The sequence below is a fragment of the Oryctolagus cuniculus genome, chromosome 7, assembly GCF_964237555.1.
Source record: "Oryctolagus cuniculus chromosome 7, mOryCun1.1, whole genome shotgun sequence".
NCBI classification, from domain to species: Eukaryota; Metazoa; Chordata; class Mammalia; order Lagomorpha; family Leporidae; genus Oryctolagus; species Oryctolagus cuniculus.
This window is the reverse complement of record NC_091438.1, coordinates 85,487,865-85,499,982: the sequence shown is the minus strand read 5'-3', so window position 1 is coordinate 85,499,982 and position 12,118 is coordinate 85,487,865. Positions and strand designations below refer to the sequence as shown.

The following is a 12,118-nucleotide window of genomic DNA, read 5'->3' as shown; positions in this document are numbered from 1 at the left end:
TTGAAATCCCACTTAGTTTTGATATTTAGTATCAAAGGGTATGCTACTTCACATAAATTCTTTACTATACTAGAAGATTCAAGGATTTGCTTTAAGGATGTAAATAAATCTCTCAAAGTACAAAGCTTTCCTTTCTATGAATCACATTTCCACTAGTAATTTTATAACACAGATCTTTTTGGCATAATTGTCTTAGAATTCTCTTTTTCAATTTCTAACCCAAGTTACATATTTTTTGTGTTCCACAAGTTTCTCTTACTCTCATTTCATTATCTTTCCATATTTCTATTATTTCTAAGTTTCCTTAATGCCTCTGGGGCTTCTTTTTGGTCTAAAATTTATTCCACTTGTAAACTAAAAATGAATTTGATTAATGTCCAATTTTATTATTGTTTAACCACTAAGAACACAGATGTAATACAGATGTAATAATTCTTTATTCTTTTACAGTAATATTGCAGCTTCATAACTGTATAAATTTCAATAAAATTAGGAAACCCTAATTTTAATATGTGAACTTCCATAAGGTATAAATTAACACACAAATATGCATACATACTTAAACATTTTAAATAATACATTAAAGAATTTCAAACATTTATTTTCTTTAGTTACTGCTAAACGCATCAAAACACAGCATCAAACTGGTCACCACAACATTCATGTGGTAATGATGTGAATAGTTTGGGAATGGGACAAGAAGAATGGAATTTATAAGTCAATGAGTCTTTGATAATAAGTTTGTGAACAAGTACCGTCAAATCTGTTGGCACTTGAGAGTCAAACAATGTGGAGCTGCTGAAATTCTGAACTGAATGTAAGAAAATGTGGTTAACAGTATTTATTTACACAAGGCATTGTGGCATTGTATTGGGAGTTTCCTAAGTATAAAAGCTGTCTTAAAAAGAGTTAAGTTACATACAAAACCCAAATATAGAATGCTGATGGAGGACCAGTTCTCCTTGATAAGATGGTGTGTTTCACAGTCTTTCTATTTAGTGAGGTCCCACTAAGCAGAATGCCAACTGTGCAGTTAACACAGATTACTCTTGGTACTACAAACGGTATTGCACTGAACTAACAGAAAAGTTTTCAGCCTATAGAATTAAGCCACAGCTTAATATGCACTATGTTTTTCAGGTGCAAAATGGGTTCTAATATGAATGGGGGGCTTACAAGCCAATTAATTAAAAAGGTTATGAAATGCATTTTTAAAAATTTAGATTGTTTAATTATTTTGCAGACAAACAAAAAATTACAACAATAATACCACAATCACCCAACAGCCCATCAATGCATTATCCTCTCCAACTGTCTGGGAATTTTCAACTTCTTCCAGAGGAGTGCTCAATTTTTCTTGCCAAAGTTCTTGGTAGCTTCACTTTTTGCTGGGAAAAAAAAGTAAACATACAGTCAAATGTTTATACTGTTTCTGTTTAGCCTGTTCTGTTTTTTCCTTTTTTCTCCTCCCTTCTGATGCATAGCAACAGCACAGCTCACGGGGACAGGCAAACTGTGTCATGTCCCAGGCAGCTGGGATATACAATCCTGGCCACAATAAATAGAGAAATGTGAAAGTAGCAATTATATTTTGTGAGGTAACATCCTTCCTGACTGTGTGGAAGACTTGAGAATGGTCACTTCACGTGTGGTTATCATTCCACAATCATGCTACTAAACAGATCACTAGTATCACACAGGCTGGCCACATGTGGTTGGAATCAACTTTTCCAAGATTTTCTTTCAAATCTGAAAATTGAAGGTCAGTACATGCTGAGTGAAGGTGGGCTGACAGAGCCTTTTCATAGGCAAGAAGACTTGAGAGTCAAGGGAGTACCTCTGATACTCCTGTCTTGCCTAGAGTGAGTGGGACTAACTAGTAGATTGATGCACCATACACAGGTCATTGAGAACCCAAGACTAACCTTTTCTCCCTGTATTTTTTCCCACAGCATAGAGCAGGTTTGCCAAAGCAACATAATCAGAGTATCTGCTCTATTTATTTCACTGTATTGTGAAGCTAAAGGAATTAATGAATAAAAAGACTGTGAAATTATTAAGGTTAAATGATTTTTTTTGCTTGAGGCTTGTAACAATTTATCTCCATTGCATAGATGAAAAAAATAAAGCACACACAGAGTGAATGGTCCAAAGGCTGACAGCTTATGAACATTCATGTTGGAACCATAATCCTAGACCTTTGCCTCATATTCCAAATTGATGGCACCTAGATTTCACATTGTACCAGGAACCAAAGTTGTGTTTGGAATCCTTTCTATGAGTAACACACCCAAATAAGTTCTATCCAAGAAATGGTGTCTACCTTGAGGAATTTTGTAAGCTCAGCAGTCTGTTGAGTGCCTCCATGATACGTAAGTGACTGTTTTCTCCTTTGCTTTTTCCATAATGTTTTCCAATGGAAGTTGTATGCAATTTCCATTGTAACACCTATTATACTATAAAGTTTATGTTTGTGTTCATGTGTCTTTGAGACTCCACCCCCCACCCCATCCACACACACACTTAAAGGGGAAGAAGAGGGGTAAGGAGGAATGAGGAGAGAATGAAGGAGAGTGGAAGGAAGGATTTATGGGACCAATAAGAAACTGACAGATGAGTAGCTACTATGCCACATATTTTCACTAATGAAAAGAATCAATCTGGGGTTGAATTCTTTCTCAAAAGGCAGAGGCATTTTTAAAACTTGTGTTACATAAGAACATCTGGGAAATATATTTTGCTGGTATATTTTAAAATCAATATCTTTATAGCAGTGAGGTGACTATTTTTCCCTTTCTTTGCCCCCAAATGTATCCAGTAATCTTCTCTTAAAAGGAATTTACTCTTTCCTCCTTAGGCTGAAATGAAGTGGTTTTAATCTGCAAGTCAGCACCAGTGTTGTGGCATATCGGGTAAGGCCTCCACCTGAGATTCTGGTGTCCCATTGGGCACCAGTTTCTGTCCAGCTGCTCCACTTCTGATACAGCTCCTTGCTAATGGCCTGGGAAAAGCAGAAGATGGTCCATGTGTTTGGGACCCTGCAACATGTGGGAGACTTGGAAGAAGCCCCCGGGCTCCTAGCTTTGGCTTGGCCCAGCTTGGGTCACTGTGGCCACCTGGGGAGTGAGTCTGTGGATGGAAGATCTCTCTCTCTCTGTCTTTTCCTCTCTTTGTGTAACTCTTTCAAATAAAAAAAAAAAAAAAAACCACAAAAAACCTGTTAGTCTAACTTTGATAAACAAGGTTCTGTCAAGCAAGTTATACTATTTTTTTTAAAGAACTATATTGATGATAGCTTTTCTATTTCTGTTTTAACTTATTTACTAAGAGACAGAGGAGAGACAGTAAGAATGAGCTCCCATCTGCTGGTTCATTCCCACAATGCCCACAATGGCTGAAACTGGATGGAGCCAAAGCCTGGGGGCTGGAAACTCAACCCAGGTCTGCCAATCCAGCAACCCAGTTCACTTTAGCCAGCATCACTGCCTCCCCAGGTCTGCAATTAGTGAGAAGCTGGAGTTAAGACTCAGAGTCAAGCATGGAACCTGGGTGCACTGATATGGGATGTGGGCATCTTAACTAACACCTTAACTAGGCTAAGTGCCTGTCCCAAGCCACACCATTCTGAGCACTTTCCACTGACTGATACAAGGTGGGTAATCAGCACTCTGTATTTCCAATCTAGTGGCCTACCTTAAATGCTTATTCTTTTACAGTCAACCTTTTACTTTCCTTAAAAAGCAATAAACAAAGTAGGACAAAACCTTGCCCAAGGCTGATTAATACAGGCAGACTTTTGAAAAAATAAATTATGGCAATCCACAATCATAATAAACATTATAACAACCATCGAGTGTGGAAACTACTGAATCCCAGCCCAGACACACATTTCCCCCAAACTAGAAAAGAGACACCTTGTACTATAAACTCAGGATCAAAATCCAACTTTTTTGCCTCTGGAGAGAGAAAGAATTTCAAGGCTTTCCAAAGAAAATGCCTTGTTCTTATATAATCCCCTCCCTCATCAAGGGACCACCTGCAGAACATCCAATTCTATGAGGATCCACAAAGAAACAGCACCCTGAAGGGCTTACGCAACAACGTGCATATATAGGACGACCTGGCATTACTGTTAAGGTGTGTTTAGTAACAATGTGATAACACTGATAGAGGCTTGAAAATCCTGTCAGATCTTTCAGATCTTCTTTGTTTCTGTGCTACAGCAGTTCTAGATAACCCTCAGTATGGAAAACACGAGTCACCTGCATTCCTGTAAACAAGTTAAACATCATATAACTACCACAAAAATGGCAAATTTCACTTAATAAGGTTCCAAGTACCCTACACCAAAGTAGCCTTTTCTTATTGCTCCATTACAGGAAGCCTCACTTGGATGTGCATTTCTAAATAAGGTGAAAGAGGAGCTGTGTGTGCTATGTTTATTTACACAGACAATGTTTGCCCTGGCTAGTAACTCACATTACTAACAACTTTCCCTGAAACCAACATTTAGAGAGAGTAAATTGTATTAAGGAAAAAGTAAGGTTTTATAAAGTTTTAAAAAAATGTAACTGGCCATTTAAAGCTAAAATCCCTAATTTATTTTGAGAAAACAAAACTGGTGTTCAGATTGTGAAAAATATTATAAAGTTAAGAATAAGTATAAGAATTACAGGCTCATATTTATTATTAAAGAATTAATATTTGCTAATTAAAATCTGGTTTCAATTTATGGCACTGACAAAATTTTGACTACTTTAAGAAAACAAACTATTCTATTAACTTTTACAAAGACTAGAAAGCTAGGCACTCGGTGGGCAGCACTGTAGTGTAGCAGGTAGAGCTGCCGCCTGCAGTGCCAGCATCCTATATGGGAGCCCGTTTGAGTTCTGGCTGCTCCTCTTCTGATCCAGCTCTCTGCTATGGCCTGGGAAAACAGTGGAAGATGGCCTAAATCCTTGGGCTCCTGCATCCACATGTGAGACCCAAAAGGGGCTCCTGGCTCCAGGCTTCAGATTGGTGCAGCTCTGGCTGTTGCAGCCAATTGGGGAGTGAGCCAGTGGATGGAAGACCTCTCTCTCTGCCTCTCCTTCTCTCTCTGTGTAACTCTTTCAAATAAATAAATAAGTCTTTAAAAAAAAAAAAAAGAAACCTAGGCATATATACAGAAAACACTTTTTTTTTTTTTTTTTGACAGGCAGAGTGGACAGTGAGAGAGAGAGAGAGAGAGAGAGAGAGAGAAAGGTCTCCCTTTTTGCTGTTGGTTTACCCTCCAATGGCCGCCGCGGCCGGTGCACCACGCTGATCCGAAGGCGGGAGCCAGGTGCTTCTCCTGGTCTCCCATGGAATGCAGGGCCCAAGCACTTGGGCCATCCTCCACTGCACTCCCGGGCCATAGCAGAGAGCTGGACCGGAAGAGGGGCAACCGGGACAGAATCCGGTGCCCTGACCGGGACTAGAACCCGGTGTGCCAGCACTGCTAGGCAGAGGATTAGCCTGTTGAGCCGAGGCGCCAGCCCCAGAAAACACCTTACAACATTAATTTTACTGCCTGTTACAGCCTGTAATCTTGGTGTAACAGTAAAACCTGGAACACACATTAAAGAGTTCAATCCAAGACAAAGATACCACATTCCACATGAGTTTGTTACAATGAAATCTGGCCTAGACCTATAATTCTTAGCTGAAAGTAGTAGCTAATAGTTTTGAGTTGATAGAAAAGCCCCCTTACCTTTTCAGGGTAACTACTGAATTTTATTCATGCTGTGGAAATTTTCATTCAGAAATGCATTTCGTTCACTTCAATTAGTAGTTGCAAATGTGGGTTAAGTCATTTTATTTGCTAGGCCTTTATGTACAGATTTTCTAGTTCAAATACTTCCCCATATGGCCAAGGACACAAACTCAAGAGGAAAATGTGTTTAAAAAAAGACATAAGAGAAGAAAGAGATGTACAGTTTGGCATACATTCCCTCAGAATTACCCCTAAGGATAAAGCTAAAAACTTGCCATGGGACTCCAAATCCCATTAAGTTGGCAGGTACTAATACCATCTTACTAGTTAAAGTGATCAGTTTAAGTTCATAACTGATATAAAGATAGGATTAAGTGTCAAAAGGATCACATAAATAAGATCAAGTGTCTGCTAATAATAATAGATAGACTTAAAAAGGAAATATGGAAGCGGGCCATACAGCAGACTCATAGAATGAGAAATGCCCTAAACAGCACACTGGCCTCAATCAGCCCTCAAGGCATTTGGATCTGGCTAAAAAGCCCATGAGACCATTTCATGCATGGAAATCAAGACACTGGCAAAAAATGACCTAAATGAAAGAACTCTGTGAGTGAGATTCTGGTGAAAAGATGGGGCCATCAAAGAAGGAGGGACCTTTCTCTGAAGGGAGGAGAGAACCTCCACTTTGATTATGGCCCTGTCTAAATAATGTTGGAGTTTGTGGACTCAGGAGGCTTCCACAGCCTGGGCAGCTCATGACAAGAGCCTCGGGGTGGTCACCGACGTCATAAATGAGAGTGTCAATTGTTAAATCAACAACAGGAGTCACTGTTCTCTTGCTCCCCATGTAGGACATCTGTCCTTAATGTGTCGAACTATGAGAATTAATGGTAAAACTAGTCTTCAAATAGTACTCTATACTTTGTGTATCTGTGTAGGTGCAAACTATTAAAATCTTTACTTAGTATAGAGTTGATCTTCTGTATAGAAAGATAATTAAAAATGAATCTTAATGAAGAATGGGATGGGAAGGGAGAGGGATTAGGAGGTGGGACGGTTTGGGGGTAGGAGGGCGGGTATGGGGGAAGACCTGCTATAATCCAAAAGTTGTATTTATGAAATTTATATTTATTAAATAAAAGCTTTCTATTAAAAAATAAATAAAATTTAAAAAAGTACATAAAGGGTTAATGGCACAAGCTTGGTCTAAATGCAGCCAATATTTTAAACATAACGTTCTTTGCCACCTTATCCTTTGCTGTACTGTAGGAGGACACTAGGACTAAAACTGTTATTTAGACTACTGGTTTAACAAAAAGACAATAAATGAATGAATGAACAAATAAATAACATAATCCCAATATCCTTTTATAGCTAGACATTTAGGCTGATTTATCATGGGAAATCGGTATTATAAGCTTACATACTCTCCAAAGGACAGAGGCAGTAGCTTATTCATTTGGCTTTTTACATTATTAACTGTAGCTACAAAGTCAACTATAGAAGAGTGTAAACATGGTAGACAAACATAAATAACAAGAAATAAGAGGCAGTCCCATAATTGCTTCAGGTTCTCTTGAGTTATTTTAAGTATCACAGGAACAAATTCATGCTTACCTTGGTGAAGAACTTCCATGTCATTACTGGATCCTTTCAACACCACATGAAATGTTGGGTATTCAATGATTACTTTGTTCCTCAAATTGTCTAGGAGACTTTTATAAGGATCCAGTTCATAGTATCTTATTAATATAAAAGCAAAAGAAAAACAAAAAACACCCTTAATATTCCAAATTACTTATAAACAAAACAAATATTATCACAGACTCTTTCAATTAAAATTTTTTTAAGGTGATGGCATTAACACAGTAGTTATTTCTTATAACAAAATGTTTAATAACTTCTAAGAAAATCAGGAAGAAGAGCTACTATTATAGAGGATCTACAACTAACTCAAAAGTATATAAGATGTTTACATTAGGAAAACTCTAGAACAAGCCACTAATTTTTATAACAACTAAGGAAGAGTTGAAATCTTCTATAACATTTACATCTAATGTGTCATGATTTTTTCTGGCATAAAAGAATGGCTGGGTAAAAATTCAAATTTCTCAAACATATTTACTTCAAACCTTAATGGAGAAACAAAAAAACCCCTATCCTATAATAAATAATTTCTAGTAACATAGAGTATTTAAAAAACTGGTGACAAAATACTTGGTAGAAAAGCCAATAGTAACTGTTCTCTAGAAATTTATATCGTCACAGTTAAATTTGGCCCTCCATTTTAAAACTTAACAAAACTATTTCTGGGCTTCTGAATCAGGCAAAAGCATAAAATTTAAGAAATATGGAGTTTATCAGTCACACACCACACCACAGCTGTCCAACCTATCACAGGTAATCAGGCACTAACATTCATTAAAATATGAAATTCTTTTTTTTTTTTTTTAAAGATTTACTTCTTTATTTGAAAAGCAGAGTTACAGAGAGGCAGAGCCAATGAGAGAGAGGTCTTCCAGGCCCTGGTCCAATCCCCTGATGGCCGCAATGGCCAGAGCTATGCAGATCCGAAGCTAGGAGCCAGGAGCTTCTCCTGGTCTCTCACAAGGATTTGGGCCATTCTCTACTGCTTTCCTAGGCCATAGCAGAGAGCTGGATCACAAGTGATGCAGCCGGGACTTGAACTGGCACCCATAATGGGATGATGGCACTGCAGGCGTTGGCTTTAACTTCTATGCCACAGCACCAGCCAAAAGGTATAGAATTCTTAGGTCATTATTTAAAAACTATAAGTTTGGGTTGTAAAGATGCATTCCCATAATACCCTCTGGTTAGTTTTCTGGGGTGGGAGATAAAAAGCAGAATTTCAGGTAGTTTACCAGGGGCTACATATGGGGATATGCTGGCATGTGAACATCATCTCAGTTGGAGAGGAAAAAGGTGAAAACATGTTCAGCGATGTAGTGCAGAAGTTCTCCAGCTTTCTTCCCCAATGACATGATGTTTACATACAAAATACACATTCCAAGGGATCGAGCTTGACAGCTATAACACCCATTTTCCCTTGCTTAAGAAAACACACTGAGAGGCCAACGCTGTGGCTTGGTGGGCTAAGTCGATCTGCGGTGCCGGCACCGACGTGGGCACTGGTTTGAGTTCCAGCTGACCCTCTTCCGATTCAGCTCTCCACTAAGGCCTGGGAAAGCAGTAGAAGATGGCGCAAGTCCACCCATGTGGGAGACCTGGAAGAAACTCCTGGCTCCTGGCTTTGGATGGCCTCAGCTCAGCTTTAGATGCTGCAGTCCTTTAGGGAGTGAACCAGCAGATGGAAAAGCTTTCTCTCTGTCTCTCAGTCTCTAACTCTACCTCTCAAATAAAAACACACTGAAGGGCAGGCGCTATGGAGCAGCAAGTAAAACCACCACCTGCGGTGCTGGCTTCCTGTGTGGGCGCCGGTTAAGAGGCTATGCTACTCCATTTCATATCCAGCGCCTTGCTAATGTGCCTGGGATGGCAGTGGAAGATGGTCCAAGTACTTGGGTCCCTTCATCCATGTGGGAGACAAAGGGAGCTCCCAGCTTCATATCAACACAGCTCTGGTCATTGTGGCTATCTGGGGGACTGAACCAGTGGAAGGAACACCTCTTTCTAACTCAGTCTTGAAAAAAAATTATTAAAAAAAAACAAAAACAAAAAAATGAAAACACACTGAAACGGAAATGAGCAAGACTGAGGTTATCTCTATGATACAACTGAATCTGCTGTAATTTAGGAGTAAATTTTAATAATAAATGCATCATTCACGCCCAGTGAACTAAAGGTTTTGCTAAGAATATGTTTTTTTTTTAACTTTTATTTAATGAATATAAATTTCCAAAGTACGATTTATGGATTACAATGGCTTCCCCCACATACCGTCCCCCCCACCCACTACCCTCCCCTTTCCCATTCCCTCTCCCCTTCCATTCACATCAAGATTCATTTTCGATTATCTTAATATACAGAAGATCAGCTTAGTATACATTAAGTAAGGATTTCAACAGTTTGCTCCCACACAGAAACATAAAGTGAAAAATAATAGATGATTTTTTTAAATGATGATGAAATCAGATCAGACCTATTGTCATGTTTAATCCCAGTGAGAGTCAAGTTGGGAGTTGATAATTTCTTTTTTTTTTTCTTTTTTTTTTTTTTTACAGAGGATCAGTTTAGTATACATTAAGTAAAGATTTCAACAGTTTGCACCCCCATAGAAACACAAAGTGAAATATATTGTTTGAGTACTCGTTATAGCATTAAATCTCAATGCACAGCACATTAAGGACAGAGATCCTACATGAGGAGTAAGTGCACAGTGACTCCTGTTGTTGACTTTACCAATTGACACTCCTGTCTATGGCATCAGTAGTCTCCCTATGCTCCAGTCATGAGTTTCCAAGGCTATGGAAGCCCTCTGAGTTCTCCGATTCTTATCTTATTTAGACAAGGTCATAGTCAAAGTGGAGGTTCTCTCCTCCCTTCAGAGAAAGGTACCTCCTTCTTTGAAGACCTGTTCTTTCCACTGGGATCTCACTTGCAGAGATCTTTTGCCAGAGTGTCTTGGCTTTAAGAATATGTTTTGAGGCCGGCACCATGGCTCAACAGGCTAATCCTCTGCCTTGTGGCGCCAGCACACCGGGTTCTAGTCCCGGTTGGGGCGCCGGATTCTGTCCCGGTTGCCCCTCTTCCAGGCCAGCTCTCTGCTGTGGCCCGGGAGTGCAGTGGAGGATGGCCCAAGTGCTTGGGTCCTGCACCCCATGGGAGACCAGGAGAAGCACCTGGCTCCTGCCGTAGGATCAGCGCGGTGCGCCAGCTGCGCCGGCCACTGGAGGGTGAACCAACGGCAAAGGAAGACCTTTCCCTCTGTCTCTTTCTCTCACTGTCCACTCTGCCTGTCCAAAAAAAAAAAAAATGTTTTGGGTAGGTGTTTGGCCTTTAGTTCAAGGGACTGGCGTTGTGGTGGAGTGGGTTAGGCTGCCCCCTGTGGCACCAGCATTTCATAAGGATGCCGGTTCAAGTCCTGGTTGCTCCATTTCCTAACCAGCTCCCTGCTCAAGTGTTTGGGCCCCCGCATGTATGTGGGAAACCCAGAAGAAATTCCTGGCTTCTGCCTGGTATAGCCCTGGGCTGTTGCAGCCACTGGGGAATGAACCAGCAGACAGAAAATATATCTTTCTCCCCCCAGAGCTCGCTTTCTCTGTAACTCTGCCTTTGAAATAAATAAAATTAAATATTTTAACATAAAAAAACCACAAAACTTTAGTTCAAGACAAAGTCACTTGATTTCTTTACAAAAAAGAATGTAGGCATTGAAGCACATCACAAGGAAACTTCAAAGAGTTTGTGGAAAAATTAAGAGATAAGCTTATTTTGGCACAAAAAATGAAATTCATGCAGTTTCTTCAAAATACACATTTTTCATGAAGGCTTCATTTTTCTGAAGACCTCATGTATTTTTCTTTATAAGTATTTTAAGTATAGCCTTACAATGATCAATACACATTCAAACCATTATTTTCCTGTCACATTTAATTCAAAGAGGTCAAAAGTGCCTTAAATCTGTGTTTTCATTACCATAAGACAAGTATTAAGAGGCTAGCTTTGCGCTGCCTAAAACATTTAGGCTTTAGCTCCTTTGCAAGCCATTAAGTCACTGACTCCTAAGGGACATCCTTATCTTTTTGGAATTTTCATCATCTCTGGTATTTCCATTAGAACGGTCCTGCTACCATAAGACAAACTACTTAGGTTTGGAAGAGTGAAAATACCAGCATTTGTCTTTTGTTTTACCCCCAGAGAGTCAGATTTTCTCTTGTTGTTTCACTTGCTCACCCTCACAGGTTCACTAGGTGACCTCTGCTTCGGGCAGCTTCACGGGGGCATTATGAGGGCAGCATGGTTTACTAGGCTAAACAGGTGTTAGACTGACTGACATTATATAAATAAAGCTGTCTTGATACTCAAGGGTGTACTTTTAATCCTGGCTCTGTTACTAACTTTCAAAGAAACTGGCCAAGTTCTTGAACTCCTTTCCCTGCACTTTATTATAAAATGAGGGAGTTTTTAAAACAAAACCCAAAAAACTCCTTGCAACTCAAAACGGGACAGATTCTAAAAAGGTGGGGAACTCACAAAACACTTTATTTCCCTTCTGACCAATGCTACTTCTTGGTACATCATCCTCTCTACCCTCTACAAATATGAAAAATAAAATTAAATTTCTTCAAATTTAACAATCTAATTGCAGTCCTGGGTCCACAATATTTTTCAATGATGACAGAAAGTCAGGGGATCCTTCCAGCTCTAAAATTTTACAATTTTTGGAAAGATTTATTTTTA

General features: G+C 39.3%; 1 protein-coding gene across 1 annotated transcript in view; it reads right to left on the bottom strand.

The window, feature by feature from the left end:
• Nucleotides 1-418: 418 nt before the first annotated feature.
• ZNHIT6 (zinc finger HIT-type containing 6) overlaps nt 419-12,118 on the bottom strand; it is a 67,691-nt gene continuing 55,991 nt past the window's right edge. The window contains exons 9-10 of the mRNA XM_002715882.5: nt 7,355-7,479; nt 419-1,388 (exon numbers count right to left, since the gene is read on the bottom strand). Coding sequence (XP_002715928.1) covers nt 1,348-1,388; nt 7,355-7,479 — 166 coding nt within the window. The 3' untranslated portion in view covers nt 419-1,347. The remainder of the gene's footprint in view (nt 1,389-7,354; nt 7,480-12,118) is intronic.